The 22752-nt window shown below is 37.4% G+C and overlaps 1 protein-coding gene across 2 annotated transcripts in view; it reads left to right on the top strand.

The window, feature by feature from the left end:
- PKHD1 (PKHD1 ciliary IPT domain containing fibrocystin/polyductin) overlaps positions 1-22752 on the top strand; it is a 770507-nt gene that overhangs the window by 285445 nt on the left and 462310 nt on the right. For both annotated transcript variants that reach the window (XM_007484081.2, XM_016431130.2), the window contains exon 37: positions 3243-3452. In XM_007484081.2, coding sequence (XP_007484143.2) covers positions 3243-3452 — 210 coding nt within the window. The remainder of the gene's footprint in view (positions 1-3242; positions 3453-22752) is intronic.

The following is a 22752-nucleotide window of genomic DNA, read 5'->3' as shown; positions in this document are numbered from 1 at the left end:
CTTACTGCTTTTCTGCCTTGGAACTGATACTTAGTATTGATTCAATGACAGAAGGTAAGGGAATCATTTCCAAGGGAGAAGAGTGCTAAAGACTAGGTGATTGGTAGAGACAGAGACATAACAGGAAATGAGAGAGAAACAGATAGAAAATATAATACATAAGGCTATACATATAGAGTATACATTTCTATAGTGAGACACATGTTGGGGCCAAAAAGTATAGTATGAAAGTAAACATTGACTGAATGGTAACTAATTAAATCTTATTTTTCCTTCTTATACATGAGAAAGGATGCTACAGTATTTTCTCATGAATGCCAAAGGGTCACAAAATGATTCTGCCCCAGCAATGTTTTGTCTCTTGTTAATAAAACACATGGAGCCTTACTCTCAAGTTGGAAATAGCACACTTTATGCTCTTTAAAAAACAAATTTGAATCTTCATAAGAATCCATAGCAACAACTTTGCAATTCTGTAATATTTATATACCTTACTTTCCTACTCAAATTCTAATATAAGGCCATACTGGCCTTCTGGACATCCTTTACACATAGTATTGCATTTCCATATCTGGGCCATTGCACTAGCTGTTCCCCATACCTGGAATATAATCCATCTTCACTGACAACTCATAGAATTTTTAGTTTCTTCCAACTATTATCTTGCATATGTTTTGCATATAATTTGAACTGAAATCTCATTTATATAGGATATTTTTCTCTCATGTTAGAATGTGAAATCCTTAAGAACACCATTTCTATTTGGATGACCAGCACTTAACACAGTACTTTCTACATAGTAAGCACTTTAAGAAATGCTTTTCATTAGGGGCAATTAGAGAGCTCAGTAGATAGAGAGCAACGCCAGGAGTTGGGAGATCCTGGGTTCAAATATGGTTTCAGAAACTTCCTAGCTTGTGACCCTGAGAAAACCATTTAAAACTAAAAGCCTACCCCTTACCACTCTTCTCTTGCCTTGGAATTGATACTTCATATCAATTCCAAGACAAAATGTAAGGATTTTTAAAAAAGAGAAATTCTTTTCATTAATTACTTATATGTCTCCTATAATAGAATGTAAGTTTAGGAAAGGTATTGTATTTTTTTATAGTCCTTAGTGTCTAGGAAAGTATTTGGCACACAGAACACTTAATAAAATTTTGTTGATTGATTGATGTGATCTGAAGGGCAAATTTGAAGAGTCATAGCCCTCGATAATGACCTGAAGGAACTGGTTTCTATCATCAGTGAAAAATCTAATTCATCAAGTAATATGGGACTAACACTTTCCCCTTTCTTTATCTTTTCTACAAATGAGGAGAAATATTAAAAATTTTGCAAAATATATAAACATGAGAAACTAGAAAGTCACATTTCAGCTTGTTATTAGGAAGAACTTCTTAAACTTCTTTGAAGCTTTCCAGAAGTGGAAAATGCTACCTTGGGCAGTAGTGAGTTATCCTATGAAAAGAAGTGTTCAAGAAGAGTCTGGATGATCTCTTGAAACAGATAGAGTAGAGAAGATTCTTGTTCAGAAATAAATTGGGCAAGATTCACTTTGAAATTCCTTCTAGTTCCAAGATGTTATTATGTAATCCACATGAAAAAGTGACAAAAATCAATCACTAATCCAGTTGATTTTTCTACATGGAGTCAATATGTTTCTGAATATCTTGAAGGTTAATGAATTTTTAAATCTAGACTTAAAAAAATCATGTGGATATTATTCATCTACTTTTTGCTTCTCTTCTTAGTTCAGTAGCATATTTTGTGATTCTTCTATATTTTTAGATTTTCAGATGTCTCTGGGCATTACCAAAATCTCTCTCCTTCATTCCTTCATTCCTTTGTTCCTTCATTCCTTGGTTCCTTCATTCCTTTGTTCCTCCCTCCCTCCCTTCCTTCCTTCTTTCCTTCCTTCCTTCCTTCGTTCCTTCCTTTGTTCCTTCCTTTGTTCCTTCGTTCCTTCCTTCCTTGGTTCCTTCCTTCCTTCCTTCCTTCCTTCCTTCCTTTGTTCCTTCATTCCTTCCTTCCTTCGTTCCTTCCTTCCTTTGTTCCTTCGCTCCTTCCTTCCTTCGTTCCTTCCTTCCTTTGTTCCTTCGCTCCTTCCTTCCTTCGTTCCTTCCTTCCTTTGTTCCTTTGTTCCTTCATTCCTTCGTTCCTTTGTTCCTCCCTCCCTCCCTCCCTCCCTTCCTTCCTTCCTTCCTTCCTTCCTTCCTTCCTTCCTTCCTTCCTTCCTTTGTTCCTTCCTTTGTTCATTCCTTCCTTCGTTCCTTCCTTCCTGCCTTCCTTCCTTCCTTCCTTCCTTCCTTCCTTCCTTTGTTCCTTCCTTTGTTCATTCCTTCCTTCGTTCCTTCCTTCCTGCCTTCCTTCCTTCCTTCCTTCATTCCTTCGTTCCTTCCTCTATCCCTCCCTTCCTTCCTCCCTTCCTTCCTTCCTTCCTTCCTTCCTTCCTTCCTTCCTTCCTTCCTTCCTTCCTTCCTTCCTTCCTTCCTTCTTTCCTTCCTCCTCCTCCCTTTCTTATTCCTTCCCCTTCATCTCTCTCTTTTCTTTTCATTTTAATTACTTATTTCTTCACTTTTTCTCTTCCTTCCCTTTCCCTCTGTCTCCTTCTCAGTTTCCCTCTTTCAAATGGTGTTTTTGAATCTTTTTTCCTAAATAAAACATGATTAACTTCAGAATTCAGTAATCTTAATTCTTTAAAGCCAATAATCTTATTTATTTAAAGCACTACATTTTATATGAAATATCATAAATATTCACTCCATAATTATTTGAGACTTTCAAGATTTGAGGAATGTAACATTAAGGAACTCGGAGCTGAAATCTATACAGGTTTGCTGGTGTAGGATTTCAGGAAAGCTAAAATAAGTGTACCTTTCACTAAACGGAATTATTTTTAAGGTCTTTTAAAACATGTAGTCACAAAATCTCTTTTGTAAAAACTTTAATTATTGATTTTCCCATTTTCTAGCCATCTTTACCTTGCATTTTACCATGACAGCTTCATTGCTGCATGTCTGACCCCTATAATTTAGCTTATTGAGGGCAGACCTAGAGGGAATAAGCTCAAACTCTAGTTGGAGAATAGACAAGAGGAGCAATTTCCTGAGACAGTAAGGCTGAACTGTATTGATGAGGAATTAAATTTTTAAAAATTTCTTTCCCTAGAATTCAAAAAGGAAGAGAACACATATCTTGTCATGGAATCTAATATGCTATTTTGCTTTTTTGACAATTAGGTGGCAAGCTGATATTTACTGGCCCAGGACCCATTGAGCTACATGCTCACTGCATCCTTGTGTCACATGGTGGTGAGCTCCAGATAGGATCCCTGGACGAACCTTACCATGGCAAAGCTCTGATCTACCTTCATGGGAGTTCTTCCACCACCTTCTATCCATATGGAGCCAAATTCCTTGCTGTGAGAAATGGAACACTATCTTTGCATGGTGAGTCAGCCCAGTGAACAGCAGAATGAGTGTGCTAGCAACTTTCCTTTTGATCTGGACCCGTGGTGATTTCATCTGTATTCATGTTCCTTTCCCAGAAGAGACCTCACCCCATGAAAGCATATTGGCAACCACTCTGAAACTTCATTTTAAAGAGTTCTCTGGAGGCACTGAGAGGTTAATTGACATCACATACCTAGGCAATTTGTGTCACAGGCAGCACGTGGAGCCCACGGTGTCCTGACTGAGGCCATTCTCTAGCCACCACTTGTGCTGGTGATGTGCCTGTTACATTAATATTTGTGAAATTAATATAAATTGCACTCCTTTCTCCTTTTGAGCGGCAGGTTTTGAAAATCCATTTTAGCCAGTATCAGCCACGCCCTTTGACTGGGCATGCATGCATGCATACTATGTGAGGATGCCAGAAGCCTCATTGAAGAAGCTTATTTCTTGTCCCCTGTGACTGCTGAAGCCTAGAAGCCTGATCTGTGACCCAAACTGAGGACAAATCTGTTCAACCAGAGAGACCTAAAAGGAGTGACATCACTGGAAATTTTAAGGGAAGGGTTTGAGGGAAGAGAGCTCTCTTGGTCTGGAGACTTTTCCTGGTACGGAGGCTTTTGGTAGTGAATGGAGACAAATGTAGCAAACTCAGCTTAGTTAGACATGACTAGGTGATTATTGTGACTATCTCTCACTCTTACTCCAGCCTTCACTATTTAATAAATAATTATAAATTAATACATAATTTCCAGAGAGTTTTAATCATAATGATAAGAAATAGTGGATAAAATAAAAATATTATTAGTAACAATGAATCAGTGGGTAAATCCTCCTCTACTTACTAAGTGATGTGGAAGAAAGACCACTTTGGTTTCAACATAGGACTATTCTTTTAAACCAGATACTTTTCTCTGTTGTCATTATTTCTTATATCTGTGTGCCTCAAGCTGCTTCCTAGGACTCATCTACTATCTATGATGTGTGATGGTGGAGGGCATTTTCCATACTAATGAAGTCAAAGGTCCTTTGCTATCATGATTATTTAACATTTATTGATTCTTTCCTAGTCTAAAACCCAGTATCATACCTCACATGCTTGTTTTAATCTTGACAAAATGCCGAGAATGTTATGTCTAGAGATTAAAGAAAGGACTTCGGGTCAATCAATCAACAAACAGTTATTAAGCACCTACTATGTGCTTAGCCCTGCACTAGGCATTGGGATTACAAATACAATAATAAGGAACTAACATAATTTCCTATACTCTACAGGACCTCAATCTGGCCTTTAATCAACAGATGCTACCTCCCACCAACTTTTTAAAACAGAAACTTTTCCTTTAGTCTGTTAAAAAAATTAGCTACCAATTTTTGATGTAGTAATGGGGAGAGGGAATCCAGAGGACAGAACTAAGAACAATGAGTGGAAGTTGTGAAGAGGCAAATTTGGGGACTTGAAATAAGAAAAGCCTTCCAAACAATTAGAGGGTGAACTTTAGAGAGGGTGGAGAGAAACTGAGGCTTTGTTCAGGGTGCCAGAAATCAGGAACTATGCCTTCTTATACCTCATGAACCTTAGAGAATCTTGTGTCATGAATTCTGGATACATGATCTGAGTACTATCTACACCACATTCCATTCCTTTCCTGGCTCTAGTGGCCTATGCCTCCAAAGGAATATTGCCCTCCTTTTATCATTGCCTTCTACTTGTTAGTTGCTTGCTCGCCTCTTAGCCTACTCCTTGGCATTTGGAGGGTCCAGGGATGTTCATAGGAATTGGACTTTTGGGAAGAGAGATATTTTCCCCTGATATTGACAGGATCTGACCTCAAGTGACCCAATTCTATCCTACTTCCCAGGATCTTCTTTTTTTCCTCCAACTGGACCTTATTTCCTTATTTCTCTTTCCTTAGTGCCCCCCACCCCCTACTTTTGACCCTAGTACTAAAATTTCTAGGGTGATACTATTAGCTAACCTTTATGTAATGCTTTACTTATAGTATGTCATTTGATCCTATCCTTTATGTGGGCAATTCAAGAATCATTCATTTCATTTTGCAAATCAGAAAAAATAAGGCTTATAAAGATTATATGACTCATCCAAATTCCATAAACAAAGGAGCTGGAGACAGAGATGAGTAGAGTTGAATCATTTGAGGATAGTGTGAATCTTAAAATTTCTCAGACTCTACCTTGGAACATGTGGTTAAGGCTATTCCCCATTTAAACAATGGAGGTACTTGATCAGGAATGTATTGGGAACTTTAAAATTACTCCACTCATACTTAGGCATACTTTAGGGGAAGATAAAGTTGTAAAACTCCTTACTGAACAATGAAAAAGTACTTAACTCATACTTATAGTGAGGCAAAAGCCCTTAAGCTAGGTCTATTTTTAGATCTAATACAAAAAGGTACTAAGTACCTATGAAGGTCAAATTAATCACTAAAAGGGCAAGCTTAGCAAAGAGATGTAAAATACTCAGAAGTATTAGTTTACCCAGAGAAGGTGATAACAAGATGTGAATTAAGAATGTGATAAGAAGATGTGAATTAAGAGTGGTCAGTCCTTTGGAAACCATCTACTGTGATTGGTAGATGTGAAAATTTAGGGGAGGTAACATAGGAGAAAATTCTCTTTAAAAGGCTCTCAGTGGGGCTCTCGGTGGCTGAACTTAGTTGAGCTCAGGAACCAAACTGGAGGGTCTTTCTGAACACTAGAGTTTTGCCTGGGACAAAATCTTGTGGTGAGTGATTAAGGACTGGCTAGTCTCTTTAAAGCTCAGACTTAGGCCAATGGCCTAGTCCCTTTCCTATTATTTCCTCTTACTCTGCCTCTCTCTCTCTCTTTCTCTCTCCCTTTCCTTAATTCCTTCATTTATATTAATTAAAATCTCCATAAAACCCAGCTGATTTGGGTATTTCATATTTGGGATTTTTTCCCATGGTGACCACCTATAAAAATATATATATATAAAATCTAGACGCTAAAAATTATCTTTTACAGTTTTGGAAATTCAGTCTTGAAACCCATATTTTCACGGTCACAATTTATGGTAACCACTCTTTTGTCTGTAACAATAGGTACAGTCAATATCAGGGAGTTCCCTCTATGCACCCTTCCTCCATGCCCAGAGTTTATCCTTGGACACTTGAATTCCAAGCTGGAATCAAAATCTTTTAAATCCAAATCTTTTGACTACAAATCTGTTGTTCTTGTCAGAACAATACCACTTCTCTTGGGATATTAAATAAATTTTTAGAGTGCTAGGAAACCAACAGATGGGGAGGGATAAGGAAATGAATGCTTAATGTAAAAGTTTGTCAGTTTATATATAGATCATTAGAGCAATATTCTCTTTAGAATTTTAAAATGTCTATCTTTAGGCCCTCAAAATCCAAGACAAAGGCTTTCTGAATTGGCAGATAGTAGGAGATCATATTATAAGACCACCATTTTTATTCTCCAATTCTCTTTTCTTTTGTTCTTATCACCTAGTGATATTAAAAGACAATCCTCAATTCTTTCTTACTTCAAACTACTTAGGTAAATAGGCCTTATAGGCTACTCGATGTCCTTTTGCCTTTTAAAACTGGACAATAAAGAGGAGAGGGCATGAGAACAGAATATCAAAAATTATCTCCTTCAGTAAAGTCTTCTGAATCTCTTTATCCTACTTCTTTCATTCTTATGCATTTGGGAAGCTTTCCTTGCTTTGATTCAGAAATCTTAATATATGTGATCTAAATACATTATAAGCTCCTTCAGGGAAGGGATCGTATTTTATACTAGGAATCTTCCATATCATGTAATTGGTATCTAATGAATTCTTTCTAATTGATTATTGTAACTGTCACTAGTGGTGGTATTATTATTATATTACCAGTTGATACCATCAAAATGTAGTGAGTGAGTTACTAGTAATGAAGAAGTTAGTGAAAAAGAATAGCTTCCTATTATTCCCTTTTCTCTCTTTGGTTGATTTAGATCATTTCTCACCCAGATATTTTGGCATACTAATTCAGACACCAATGATTCCACATTTTGAGGACCACTGTCCTAGAGTATAGGCAACTGGGTGATGAAGTAGATAGAATACTTGGTCTGTAGTTAGGAAGAATCATTTTCCTGAATTCAACTCTGATCTCAGATATTTACTAGCTATATGATGTTGAGTAAATTACTTGCTCCTGTTTGCCTCAGTTGTCTCATCTTCAAAATAAGCTAGAGAAGGAAATGGAAAACTGTTCTAGTATCTTTACCAGAAAAACCCCAAATAAGGTTATGAAGAGTCAGAAACAACTGAAATGATAACAACAGCAAAAGGCAGTATTTCTATTATAATTTTTGCTGAAATTGGAAACTCAAATGAAAAATATTTATAACTTATACTTTTATTGTGCTTTATAGTTTAGAAAGAGCTTTTTTATTATACAAATTCTTTGGGGTGAGTGGAATAAATAGGACCTCAATTTTTCAGATGAGGAGACTGAATATAGGAGAGATTAAGTGTATTACTTACATGCTAGGCCAGTGATGGCAAACCTTTTAGAGACTGTGCCCCCCCCTTACCCCAGAGAGGGGAGGGAGAAAGCACTCCCATTGGGCTGCTGGGCAGAGGGGTGGGTGAAGTGAAAAAAATATCATCAGATAAGCAAGGAGAGAGGGAAAAGAGCAGCTTTGCCTGAGTTTCTCTGTCTTTCTAGTACCATAGTTTCATCACCACGAGGCTAGGCAGTTGCATATCTGGACTTCAGTTCTGGTCTTCTATTTTTGAGTTCATTGATCTCCCCATGCTATCTTTTTTAGGGCTGAAATTTATCCTTATTATTCTATTAGAGAATATTTCTCACCATTTCTCCCTATATTCTAGTTAATAAGGATAGGGAATGAACTTGTGATTTCTTTGCTATTGAGAACTCTTAGATAAGAAGCACTTTTACTCAGTGTGCCTCCTCACCACTTTTTGCATTAGCAAGTTGCGTAAAGGGCAGAGTTAAATAACTTGTCCAGTGACACATAGTATATTTCAAAGGCAGGACTTGAATCCAGGTCCTCTTGACTTCAAGAATCATTCTTTAACCATTAACCCACACTGCCCCACTCAGGTACTTTTTGGTAAGTAATACTAAAGCTGAAAGATGATCCTTCAATTTTTGAAATTTACTTTTAATGCCTCTTTATTGATATCTTTTGTCTATTTTTCTTTTGTTTCCAAATATAAGCTTTCCCTTCCCTACCCCACTACAACCTTCTCTAATATTAAAAAAAAATGAAAAAGAAGAGAAAAAAGCAGTATAGCAAAACTAATCAACGTATCAATTGAGACTGACAGCATATGAGTTGTTCCAAACCTAGTGGTCCCCATATTTTTGCTTGCAGGTCTGTGCTTCTGATATATACTGTTCTTTATGAGCATTTATGTGCTTAAAACACATTGGAAAGGAAAGATAGACTGATATGGCTTACAATCAATAGTAGGCAATAAAAGCAAGCCATCACCTCCCCCTAAATATATGTCTAGGTTTGTGAAATTAAAAATAGATATTGCTACTTGACAACCACTGAGGTGGTTTTGGCAGCTACAAGCAGAGAGGCCTATTCATATTTTTCTTCCTAGTTCCTTTTCTATTGAAGCTACAGACTGCATAACAAATTGCCCAAGGCCCCATATGGGAGGATCTAGGAACTCACTCATCCAAAAAAGCAGTAATCTAGAAGATAGATGAATGCAAGTATTCTCTTGCCTGATATATAGATACTCCTCTGTGCTATTTATATGGATTGTCTGTAATTGAGTAAGGACATAGATATTCTATAAAAGCAATACTTTGTTTTATTGAATAATTATAGAATCAAAAGGTATAGTAGCTGAGTGATCTAATAGTTTTATCTGTTACTGCAAAAGCAGATCACTACCTGAGCTCAAGTCAATTCAGTAAATCTTCATTAAGCAGTTACTAATGACTCTTAGGAGTTAGGTAGCTAGGGGACACAGTAGATAGGGCATTGAACCTGGAATCAGGAAGATCTGAGTTCAAATCTATCCTATAACACTTGCTACCTGTGTGATTCTGGTTCCTCATTTGTAAAATGAACTGGAAAATGAAATGGTAAACAACTCCAGTGTCTTTGTCACAAAAAAACCCCCAAAAAACAAAAAACACAACCCAAATTCAAATGGTGTCACAAAGAGTCAGATACTATTGAAATAACTGTACAACAAATGAGCCTGGGCAAGTCACTTAGTCTTATGTTTGCCTTAATCCACTGAAGAAGGAAATGGCAAACTACTCCAGTATGCTTGCCAAGAAAACCTCCTAGACAGCATTGGTATGCTACAGGGTCATGAGGAGTTGGACATGACTGAATGATTGAAGAACAGCTATGTTTGCCAGGCATACTGCAAGATGGTGGGGGTACAGAGGAAGACAAAAAGCAATCTCTGCTCTCAAAGAGTTTCATGGTGTAATGGGAGAAGGAAAATGCCAACTACTACTTTGTACAAATAGGATAAGTTACAATCAACAGAGGGAAATCGGAGAATTAAATATCGGAAAAGACTTCCTAAGGAAGGTGGAGTTTTAATAGGGTTCTGAAAGAACCCAGGGAAGCAAGAAAGCAGAGATGAGGATCCAGAGATTTCCAGTAGCCAGTGGAAATGCCTGGATTAGGAGATCAATCATCTTGTGTGGCCAACAGCATGGAGGTCTTTTATCACATCTCTGAGTACAAGGGAGAAAGCCATAAAAAGACCAAAAGTGAAAGAAGAAGCAAAGGTATAAAAGACTTTGAATGCCAAACAAAGGATTTTATATTGGATCCTGGGATAGAATGCTACTTTAATTGAATAAGGGTGTAAGTGTAAGATACAAGGGAAATGAAAAAAAATATTTTTTCTGGGGAGAGAAGAAATATTAGGGAGGGCTTCTTGGTGAAGATGCTATTTCAACTGAATCTTGAAGAACACAAAATATTTCAATATAAGGAGATGTGGAGAGGGAAAAATATAGGTGTAGGCAACAATGTAAGCAAAATTAAACTTGAACTATCTTCCATTTTATTATTTAGCATCAACTTGCCTGGGTTAGGGTTTATTTATATGTGTAATATCATATGGTTAGATTGGAATGAGGTTTGTGTTCCCACTAAGGGGGTCTAGCTCTAGGCTCATATGTACTTGGATAAGTTGTAGATGAGCTTAGTCTCTAAATAGAGGGAACAACTTTTTCTCCTTGTCTCTATTTTTCTATACTCTCACTCCAGAGCCCAGAGGAAAATCATTTAAGCTTAGGTTTGGTTCAAATCTATGGTGTTTCCAAAAGGGATTTGAGGGTGCTTGTATATGTAAGTATGTGTATGTGTGTTACTTGTGTAGTTCACATCACATGGGATTGCCTAAATCCCACAGGGATATATGACTGTTTCTAGAGCATCTCTCCCAACCCCCATCTTAAAACAAAACTTTAAATACTGCCAGGAGGATTATAGGAGATTGGACCCATGAGGCTGACCACCCTGTTCTGCTTAGAAAGGGGATATCAGGCTAGAAATCAACATTGTGATGAGCTCGCACCTCAGTAATATCTTAGATTAACTAGGAGAGAGAGAGAATCCCCAGTCTCATCCAAAAGGAAGTTTCCCTCTCATGAGGCACTCTATAAACATGGGTGTACTTGAGGCACTGACCCTTCTATATATTGGCTTCTTCTTAGAGTCTTTCACTCCCTCCAGAGATATTTCTCTCTATGGAGAGACTGGAGCCATGTATCATAAAATTAGAAAACCAGTACAGGTAGTATCTTTCTTTTCCCAAACTCTTGCCAGCTTCAGTCCTCACTTAAGCACAGAGTATAGACCATGTTGGAGAACCTATGGCATGTTCACTAGAGGGGGCTGATCCTCTCCCCATCTCCATCGCACCTGAGGATATCACCTGCACCTCTGCCCAGCAGAACCCAGTGCTTCCTCCCTCCTCTGTTTGAGGTAAGGGGGAGGCTCACATGTAGTGTGAGGGCATGTGGCTTGGGCACTCAGACTTTAAAAGGTTCCCCATCACTGGATAGACTAATCATTCTCCACTGGTGATGAAATTCTTATACTCATTGTCTCAAATCCTTGTTTAAGTGATCAACAGGTCCTTTCCAGAGAGGACAAAGTAGAGTACATACAGGACAGCTATTTATTTCCTCCATATACACAAAAAATGTTTAAAGCAGAGCACTTGTAAGTATCTTTTGACAAAGACTTAAAACATGAGCCAATAATCTGTAATACTCTCACAGCAGTTATGAAATATAAACTATTTTGTGGGACTTCTCCTTTTACCTTCACCTGGACTTGATACTACTGTCTGAACAGTTATCCCAGTGTTCATGTCTTTTGACAAGTCAATGCATGGCTTGATGGTTTCTGTACACTGTTAATGGTCATCTTTTCCTCTACGACATATTGTAATATCTATATAAAACTCTTCCTGCTGTCAGTTAGCACTGATTGAAGAAGCCAAGTAATCTTAAAAAAATAAAACCCTTATCTTTTATCTTAGAATAGATACTAAGTATTCATACGAGTGCAAAGGCTAGGCAATTGGGGCAAGTGACTTAACCAGGGTCATAGGATAGGAAGTGTCTAAGGCTAGATTTGCATCCAACCCTTCCCAATACTAGGCCTGGAATTCTATCCACTATGCTACTCTAGATGCCCCTTGAAGCCACATACTCTTGAATTTCATGGGTAATTCCTAGCTTTGAAAAATCCATGTCTTGTATTGGCATTTGGTCAAACAAAAGCAGAAGAGGCAGCTGGGCCTCAAGGTCAAGACTGAGGATCTGAGGATCATCTAGTTCATGTTACTCAGTTTTTAGTACAGTGCCATGGAATATATTAGATGCCTAGTTGACTGATGTGTCCTTGCTGTTATGAATAAGCAGTTGCTCTAGCTATAGGTTGACAGAGTAGGGGATAAGGATTCTCTCCTTCCTAGAGACTCACATAGTCTACTCACACTCAGCAGGTAAAAAGAAAGAGCTCTTGGGGTGGAGTAACTTCTTTTAAGTTCTGTTGATTGGGCTTCTTTTCTTTCTGGCTCAGTGGCCAACCTTTTTCTTGACAGAGCCTAATCAAGGCATCAAGGTGGAAAGACATGAGCATGCTCTTTTAAAAGGGGTACCCCCCCCCAATCCTATGCCTCATATTTATTTTTAAATTTGCTTTAGGCTGATTCAGAATTTCTTCTTTCAGAGGTGCATACTTCTTTGTTTCTGAGTTCTCCACTTAACAACCTTTTCTGGCTTCTTAGCTTCTGCTCCCACCAATTAGAAAACACCTTTTGATTTAAATCAGTCTTCTTGGATGGGAAAAAAAAAAAATCTTTGCTCTTGGTGCATTTGCTTCCCAGCAGCATATTCAGACCATTCCCGGGCATGGCTATAATCAGGGCTTCTTGGAAACTCTTTATGTAGCCCACAACATAGCCAGAAGCAGAGTAGTGCCCAATGAAAAGGAAGCTAGAGGCCTTTAGCTGGCATCTTATCCCTTACATCAAACAGAACCATTTCTGACTGTTTCTAATTTAGCCCCAGCTTGAGATGTGTGGAACTGCACAAATTGGAGTGCATGTCAGCGTTGTTTTTCCCACCTTCTCCCTCCTTCCTTTCCCTCTTCCCTAACATTAGGTCCCTTCCACCATCCCACTTCACAATATCTTATCATAGATCAAAGTCAATAAGCAAATAGGCTTTGAAATGCTCATCTGTCACAAGGAAGCCAAAATTAAGCCAAAATTAAATTCATCCTTTCTTTATCTTTCCCTTCCTTCCTCCCTCCCTCCCTTCATTCTTTTCTTCCTTCTTCCCTCCCTCCTTTCCTTTTTTCCTCCCTCAATCCCTCCCTTCCTTCCTTTTTTCCTTCCTTCCTTTCTTCCTCCCTCCCTCCCTTCATTCTTTTCTTCCTTCTTCCCTCCCTTCATTCTTTTCTTCCTTCTTCCCTTCCTTCATTCTTTTCTTCCTTCTTCCCTCCTTCTTCTCCTTTCTTCCTCCCTCCCTCTATTCCTTCCTTCCTTTTTTCTTTTCTCTCCTACTTGCTCTCCCTCCACTTGTTTCCTTCTTTCCCTTTTCCAGCCTTTCTCACTCCTAGCTCTTCTCCTTTTTTCCTGTCTCTATTTGTGTCTATATCTCTCTCCTTTTCCCTCTATTTCTCCTTCTCTTTTCCTATCTCTTCTCATTCTTTCCATTTCCTTTCATCCCTTCCTTGTCCCTTTCTTTCTTTCCTTCTCTTTCTTTCTTTCTTTCTTCCTTCCTTTCTTTCTTTCTTTCTTTCTTTCTTTCTTTCTTTCTTTCTTTCTTTCTTTCTTTCTTTCTTTCTTTCTTTCTTTCTTTCTTTCTTTCTTTCTTTCTTTCTTTCTTTCTTTCTTTCTTTCTTTCTTTCTTTCTTTCTTTCTTTCTTTCTTTCTTTCTTTCTTTCTTTCTTTCTTTCTTTCTTTCTTTCTTTCTTTCTTTCTTTCTCCTTCTCTCCCTTTTCCTATTTTTTCTTTCCACATTCTTTCCCTGTCTTTGGAGTGCCCCCCCATTCCATTTCTTCTCCTCTTTCTGACTTAGTAAATATTGGGGCAAGGAATGTTCTGCAGCTCTGGTTGAGTTCAGATTGTTTAGTAAGTTCTGACAACTTCTCAAAGTGATATGTTAATATGACTAAAAAGTCCTGGAGTTCCATATGAATGGCAGTTTGGTGCTTGGGTGGCTGGAGTCAATGGGGAAATTTCACAGTTGCCTTTGGCTTTAGCCAACCTGACTGCCAATCAGGGTGCACCACCCATAAAGTGACTGCCATTCACACGTCATTTTTAAAAGGGGTTGCCATCAGCTGGTGCAACTTGAATTTTTGACAATGTAATTATGGTTCTTACTTCCACAGTGGGAGTCTGAGCAGGATGGAGAGAGTTTTATTGATTGTTCAGAAGGGAAATTTATCAATGTCTCCTGTTCCATTCCCACTGCCTCCCTGAGAAAGTTGCTTGACAGTTTCTTAGGAGAAAATGATCTTCTTGGCCTTGTCTGTATTCCTGTCTTTGTCCTTTTCAGAAAATTAAAAGATAGAGGAATCAAGTACAGATGAAAAGTTGTATTTTTTTTTTTTGTGAAAAGGAATAGGAATGGATTGAAAGCAAAAGCTAACATAGTAATTTTGAGTACCAGAAGTAAAGAGTAAAGAAGTAAAGAAATAAAAAGATGAGAAAAAAGTATACATGACAGATGGCTGAATGGCTAATTTTATCCCGAGCTTCTAGGATTGTCTGTAAAAATGATTGGGATCTTGTATTCAAATCACATGCTACTTCTAAGGAAACAGTCTTACATATAATGCTCTCCCCTTTCATCTTATGCACAGTGGTGGGACGTGGATTACATTCACTTTGCAAATGAAGGCTTAGATTCAAATTCCAAGTCTATTGGTCTTATTAGTTTGTAATAGATGAAATAATGCCTGGTAAGAGATATATTGGTGTCATTGTTTCTTCTAATTAATAACCTATGGTAAAAAGAGAGACAGCTTGGTGAAGTGGATAGGTAGTTGACCTTTGAGCCAAGAAGACCTTAGTAGAAGTCCTTCCTCTAATGTATACTGGCTATATGACCTTGAACAAGTCACTGAACTTCCAAGGGCTTTGGATCATTGGTGACAAACAGAAAAGCCACTAATCCATATATAAAGGTCCCTGGAGGCTGCCTATTGACTTAGTTTTAAAATGATTTATTTATGTTTTATTGTATTTTTATTAAATATTTCCTGATTATAGTTAATCTGTTTGGGAGACATTTGAGAGTGAGTATTGCAAGTTGTCACCATATCTGTGGACCCAATATTTTACAGCTTTGGTCTAGATAGTTTCTTAGACAATAAACTGTAGAGAAGGAGTTGATCTACTTTGATAGCAGTAGTTTCCTCATCTGGGAGGTTCCTATATCAATTAAATCACAAGTCTTGGCCTTATCTTTAGAAATATATAATGAGAAAATATTTGTATATTATGTACTTTTTAGTATGTTAAATATAACTCTTATTTCTATAATGTGGAGAAAGTTTCTGAGGTTTACAATGACTTTTGCAAAGGCAGCTCTTACTTTTTCCAAACTGTTCTTTTTCCAGGATATTTTTTGTTTAGTCTCCCATTTGACTCAGGATGATATTCCTCCATAGCCTCCTAATTTAATTTCAGGGCTCTTATCTCCCCTTACTAGGCATCACCTTCACAGATCCATGAAGTGCCTTATGAACCAAGAAAATAATTATCCATTTCTGTTCTTCTCCCTTCAGAGTATCTCCTCCAGTTCCTATTGCATATCCACCCATTTCTTCAAGACTAAGATCTCTCCTTCATGTTCTGGTCCTGAGGCTCTTCAGGTGAACCATAGCAGAGCTGTAGGTTTTGGGGAGGACCTCATCTCCCTAACCTCCCAGCTTAGGGCTGTAGCTACCGTCCCTCCGTAACAGGCTTTCTGGGATGATGTTTCAAATTCATAAGCTGTGTTCATCCACTCTTCCCAAGGTTATTGAAACCTAGAGGCATAAATTCACAACTTATTATTTACTATAGTATGTATTCAGTTTGTGAGACTGAAATTTCTTGTGCCTTTGGCTACCAGGAGGCTGCAGTTGAATAATACACAAAGGTATGATATTAAAATAAAGATCTTAGAGTATAGTTAAATATATATATATGTATTTTAAAATCAACAAATAAATTTATAGTTAAATATTTGTTTTATATATGTAGATATGTTTCTCTTTAAATAAATATTTATATATTTCTAATTGAACATCCACCCAGTGCTGTTCTAGATTTTAAAAATTCTTATTCCTTTTAACTAATTTTCCTTAATTAGGAATTCTTTCCCCTAGAATTTAGTTGTCACTTCTTCTCTGTACCTCGAAAAAGTGTGCAAGAAGGAATATTTTTCTTTGTTTTTTTCTGATGAGATTGTTACAAGAATAAACACAAAATCCTGAAGGCATTCAAACTTTTCTAAGTATCATGGGAAAACATGGGGAAAATTCAGATATTAATAATTTAGAGTTTGTTGTCATTAGAGCCAAACTGGGACAAAGTTTACCTTTACATTAGATATGAGAGGCATAATGGTATGATAGCAAAAACTCTCAAGATGGGAACTTGGGTACCAGTTCTGACAGTTAGTAGCTGTGAGATACAGAACAATTAAGATAACATATCTACCTTATTGGGTTACTTTGTGGAAAGCACATTGAAAACATTTTTACACTACCCTCCCCACCCTACCTCCAACAACTTTAATTCCTTAAAATGTATTAAGACTTTTAAGACACTGTATATTATACACTTAAAAATTATTTGCTATAAATTAGGTTTAAACAATCTACTTGAAATATTGATTACATATTGGGCTATTGATTGAGAACTTCATAATAGAAATAAAATATATGAAATGTTTGTATTTTTAAAATATTATTATTAATAAATCAGTATTAATAAAATATTAAATATTTTATCCTGAAGTACTTGATCAGTAATTTTATATATAGTTTTAAAAATATGTTAAGTCTAAATTTTACAAAATTATTTTTTAAAAACTTTAGCAAATTTATTCCTAATATGAAAATTAATGTTTCTAATCATAAAACAATCTTATCTATTAAAATAAATTCATTGAAAACTCCATTTAGGAACATTTTGTTTGCATTTACCATTCACATATATATTTGAAATGATTTACACTACATTTGTAAAGTCCTGCAATCTAGACTTTTCACTAATTTAGATTGAAGTACTCCAAAATTACTGCAAGTTATTCATATTTTACTTCAACCTTTAAACCAGTGATTTTTCAAACTTTACTATTCTCCTGCCCCTTTGCCAGAGGGAAAGTCCTTGGAGACCACCTGCTATTACTTGCTTTTGGAGGAAAGAAAAACCAAAACCTTATCATAATTAATCAGAAGAATGGCATTGCTTTTGATAAGATACCTCTGAAGCCATGTCTACTGTTTTTTGTCACATGCGAATTATTAATTCATGTGAAAATCAAAATATAGCCATTGCTGGGAATCTTAGGAAAAACAATCCCAAACTAGCTTTACATAAAAGATTTGTAGGTCCCCTTTCCAGTTGGCTCTCCTCCCCTGTTCAGCCTGGGAAGGTTTTGGCTGCCAGTGGGGAGTAAAGCAGGAAGTGTGCATGCAGAAATGATGAGATATGGCAGTAAGGGGGAGGTGCCTCAGGCAAGGTCATTGGGCTTAGAGGGTCAGAAGGGATGTGACATCTCTTCTGGCCATGAGGGAAAGTATAAACAAGAAATGAGGGAGCGACTTTTTTTCTTTCTGAAAAGATTTACTATGACTTCCCTTTAAATAGCAAGTCTCCCATTGTCTCTAAAATATGATTCAATTTACAAATGTTCATTTGTCACTTAGGATTTTAGGAATACATCTTTTGCATGAAATTAGGCACATCTATAGAAAACAGCCTATACTCTACCACTGTATAGAGTGGTTAGGGCTAGGAAATGGGAATTAAGTGACTTACTCAGGGTAATACAGCTAAGACATATCTGAGACATTTGAACTCAGACCTGGCTCTGTCTCTTCTTACCTCTTACTTCTTTAAAAATTAGAATATTTTTCATTTTTACATGAGTCATGATATTTCCCACCCTATCTTCCTTCCCCCCTCCCGGAGCTGATAAGCAATTCCACTGAGTTATACATGCATCATTTTTCAAAACCGATTTCCATGTTATTCATATTTGCAGTAAAGTGATCATTTAATATCAAAACCCTACTCACATCCCCATCAAACTACATGATCAATCATGTTTTTCTTCTGCATTTCTGTTCACACAGTTCTTTTTGTGGATGTGGATAGGGTTCTTTCTCATAAGTTCCTCTGGATTGTCCTGGATCATTGTATTGCTGCTAGTAGAGAAGTCCATTACAATCGATTGTGCCACATTGTTCTCCTGGTTCTTTTCCTTTCACTCTGCATCAGTTCCTGGAGGCTTCCAGTTCACATGGAATTCCTCCAGTTCATCATTCCTTTCAGCACAATAGTATTCCATCACTAACAGATACCACAATTTGTTCAGCCATTCCCCAATTGATGGACACCCCCTCATTTTCCAATTTTTTTCCACAACAAAGAGCACAGCTATAAATATTTTTGTACAAGTCTTTTTCCTTATTATCTCTTTGGGGTACAAACCCAGCTGGATTTTGCCTCTTACTTTTAAACTTCTTCCTTTTACCTAATTTCCCTGGCTGATATTTCTATTTTATCTGAAATTGCTGCTTCCTTTTCTTAAGCTTCTCTTCCATATTTTCCCTTTTTGTTTCATTGAGCCAAGTCTGACTTGTTGATTCCTTTCATAATTTTTCCTTGGATATTATAAAATACAAGATTCATATATTTCTCTTTTGTAATCACTGTCATGTAGTCACGTCTGGATTTGATAATACATGTCTGTATGGGGGTGGTGGGAGTGGTGCTGGTTAATTAAGCAACCTCTGAAGATCCCTTTGCTCAAAATTTATGGGATTAATTCCAAAGTTTGGAGAGTTGATAAGTTCTACTGCTCTAGTCCCTAATTTTTAGCAGTTAATGCTCTCTAAAACATGGCTATATTACCACATAACTACTAAAAGGAGAGAACAAAATCCAATGTGTAACTCTCCTATATTGTTGTTGTTGAGTCATTTCACTCACACAACCTAGTTGGGGTTTTCTTGGCAAATAAACTGGAGTGGTTTGCCATTTCCTTCTCCAGCTTATTTGATAAATGAGGAAAGTGAGGTAAACAAGGTGAAGTGACTTGTCCAGGTTCATACAACCAGTAAGTATCTGAAGCCAGATTTGAATTCAAGAAGATGAGTCTTCCTGACTTCTGGCCTAGCATTCTCTTCCACTACATCACCTTGCTGACCAACAGAGAGGAATTTTAGCCAGGCAGATTGCTGATATGGACTGCTCGGAATAACAAAGTTGCCCATGAATGCCTTTGGCATTTCTAAATTAAGGAAATATTACTTTAGGGTATAAGAGTTTTTGTGGTCCTGTAGCAGTCTTCTCTAAATGTACCAGGGTACTAGCATACATGTTTAGCGCATGAGATGAATTTTTGGCAGCAATGCAATTGAAGTTGGATGGATATATACATTCATATACATTATACTTAGGTAGAAGCTATCCAGCCATATGTACATACACACACATATAACTATATATAATGGATTCATTTTATCTCAGTTCTCATAAATAAGGTCTCAACTCTTCAAATATTCTTGAACATTTGAGTGCTAATTGTTCAGGGGTGATTGGCCTCATGCCTCAGGTTTGGACAGCCTTTTCTGCAGGTTAATTATCAGATTCCTAGCTTATAGACAGCCTTTTTGAAAACTCTGTTTGGTTGTTGATGAAACTGGGCCTTTCTACATTCTCAGTGGCCTTAGACTTAAGTCACTCTCATTGGCACTTAAAAACCTAGGAGGGGCTGCTTCTCATAATTAATCTAAAGATAACTGTAATAGTTAAAATAGTTGTTTGGCTTAAACTGTAATAATTAAAATGGTTGATGTTGTAAACTGTAGTGAGTTAAAATGGTGGAAGATATAAATTGTGATAGATATAAAAGAGGGTGAGTAAATTTGACCACAGAAAATATGTTTCACTACAGTGTCTTGTTTTAAATCAAATATAAGGTGATCGCCAGGAAAATATTCCCAATTATTCAAATACCCAAGTCAACTGGATTTTATAGAGATTTTAACTAATACAAATGTGGAATTAAAGAAAAGAGAGAAAGAGAGAAAAAAGGAAATAAGTATGAAGGGCCTTCAGCCAACATGGCCTAGACCTGAGTCTTAAGAGAAGGGGGTCAGTTTTTTATCACTCACCACAAGATTTGTCTTAAGCAAGGGTGTCTGGGGAACAGAGTCTCCCCAGAGGGAGTTCCAGCCAGAGTCAGCCTCCCAAGGGACTTCTTCTCAAGAGATCTTCAAAAGGTCTCCTCCAAAAGGATCTACCTCCAAGGACCTAAGGATCTAAGGATCCTATCTCCAAAACCCTTGCTCAAGAGATTCCTTTCTTATATAGGGGGTTTTTTCCTATGTCACCTCCCTTAAGTTCTTCCATCTACCAATCACCGTAGATGTTTTCTAAAAGACAGCCCATCTGAATTCCTGCTAAGTCGACTAATCTCCTCAGTAAGTCTGAACCAGAGAAAACACAGCTGAGTTGACTAATCTCATTAAGAGAAAACCTGCCCGACCCTTTTAGGTACCTAGCATCCCATTGTATCAATTCTAAAAAACAGGCATGGCTCAAAGAACTCCTTGCCTTATTATAAGCATGGGTCCAAGTACTTTCATTGTTTAGTAAGGAGTTTTCTCCCCTAAAGCAGTCTAAAGTATGGGTGGAGTAGAGGTCCTCCCATAGCAAGGAGTTTTCTCCTCTAAAGCAGTCTTAAGTATGGGTGGAGTAGAGGTCCTCCCATTTCTGATCCTGGCGAGTTCTCACATCAAAATTGGGAATGTTTCCAGTAGGGAATTTGTTCCAATGGAGGATTCCTCAGTGTGGAAATTTTTAACATTCACAAGTCGGAGAAATTTCAAGATTTACAATCCCCCTGATGATCATTGGGAGACTAGTCTCCACATTGATCATTTAACATAATCAATTTGTAATCCTATATGCATTTCTAACTATAGATATACACGATATTCAAATTTCTAAGAGGAATTAGAATAGTGAGAGAGGAAACAGAAAAGAAAAGAAAGCAAAACCAATGTTTTGCTAGGCGCATTGACAGAAAGCCAAATTAGGGGCAGTCCCTTTTGGCAAAAATGTGTACATTTACAATAAATGTTCAATCAAAGTTCAGTTCAATCAATCATATCCAAAGTTCATTCTTGATCTTCTTGATGAAGTGTAGGTTTTCCGGCACTGTGGTAAAATCGAACGTAATGGACTTCTCCATTAGTAGCAGTGTAATGTCCCTGAACAATCTGCAGGGATCCAGCAGAAAAAACACCATTCATAAGCAGAGGATAAACTGTGGGAGTAGAAACACCGAGGAAAAGCAACTGCCTGACTACAGCGGTTGAGGGGACATGACATAGGAGAGACTCTAAAGGAAACCCTAATGCAAATATTAACAACATAGCAATGGGTTTGAATCAAGAACACATGTAATACCCAGTGGAATTTCTTTTAAAAGCACCTTAGCAACAAAATCTGCTGTGGCTGGGGTCGCAGGAAATGCTTCTGGCCATCTGGTTAGTTGATCTACTATTACTAGACAAAATTTTTAACGTCCAGCCTTTGGCATTGTTATGAAATCTATCTGTAGATGTTCAAAAAGTGTGAAAGCCAGAGGACGTCCACCAAAGGCTTTTCCATAAAATGCATGTTATATGCCTGGCAGGTAGAGCAGGCTGAACATACTTTAGAGGCTATAGTAGTTATACCAGGGGCTATCCATACTCTCTTGACAGAGTCCACGATGCCCTGGGTGCCAAAATGACCATTTTTATGAATAGATTGGCAAATTTGGTTATAGAAACTTCTAGGGAGCTTTACCTTCAGATGACACCCATACTCCATTAATCTGTTTTGCTTTAAATTTTTGTTTCCATTTTTCCACTTCCTTTTCATTATAGGAAAGTGGTACATTTAAATCATTAGTGGTTGTTAATGTTAAAATTAATTCAGGCCCTTCTATGGCTGCTAGCTTTGCAGAAGCATCTGCTCGATCATTTCCTCTAGAGACAGGGTCAGTGCCACCTGTATGGGCAGAACAATGAACTACAGCTAGGGCTTCAGGCAGCTGGAGAGCAGAAAGAACTTCATTAATAATTTCTGCATTAGCTATAGATTTTCCAGCTGAGGTTAAAAATCCTCTCTGTAGCCATAACATTCCGACTGAGTGACAAATGCCAAAAGCATATCTAGAATCCGTATAAATTGTTGCCTTTTTATCCTTGGCAATTATACAAGCTTGCTTCAGAGCTATGAGTTCTGCTCCTTGAGCGCTAATGTTAGAAGGTAGTGAAGCTGACCACTCAGTAGCAAATTCTGAGACTACGGCAGCTCCAGTGTAACATATGCCATCCCTCATAAAAGAGGAACCATCGGTAAATAAAATCAGATCTGCATTGTCTAAGGGAGTGTCCAAGAGATTATCTCGAGGCTTTTCTACTATGGACACTAATGTTTCACAATTGTGTAATGGTTCTCCTGAAGTACATAAATCTGGAAGCAAGGTGA

This window comes from Monodelphis domestica, chromosome 2 (genome assembly GCF_027887165.1).
Source record: "Monodelphis domestica isolate mMonDom1 chromosome 2, mMonDom1.pri, whole genome shotgun sequence".
NCBI lineage: Eukaryota > Metazoa > Chordata > Mammalia > Didelphimorphia > Didelphidae > Monodelphis > Monodelphis domestica.
The sequence above is the reverse complement of the archived record's forward strand: the minus strand, read 5'-3'. Positions and strand labels throughout refer to the sequence as shown.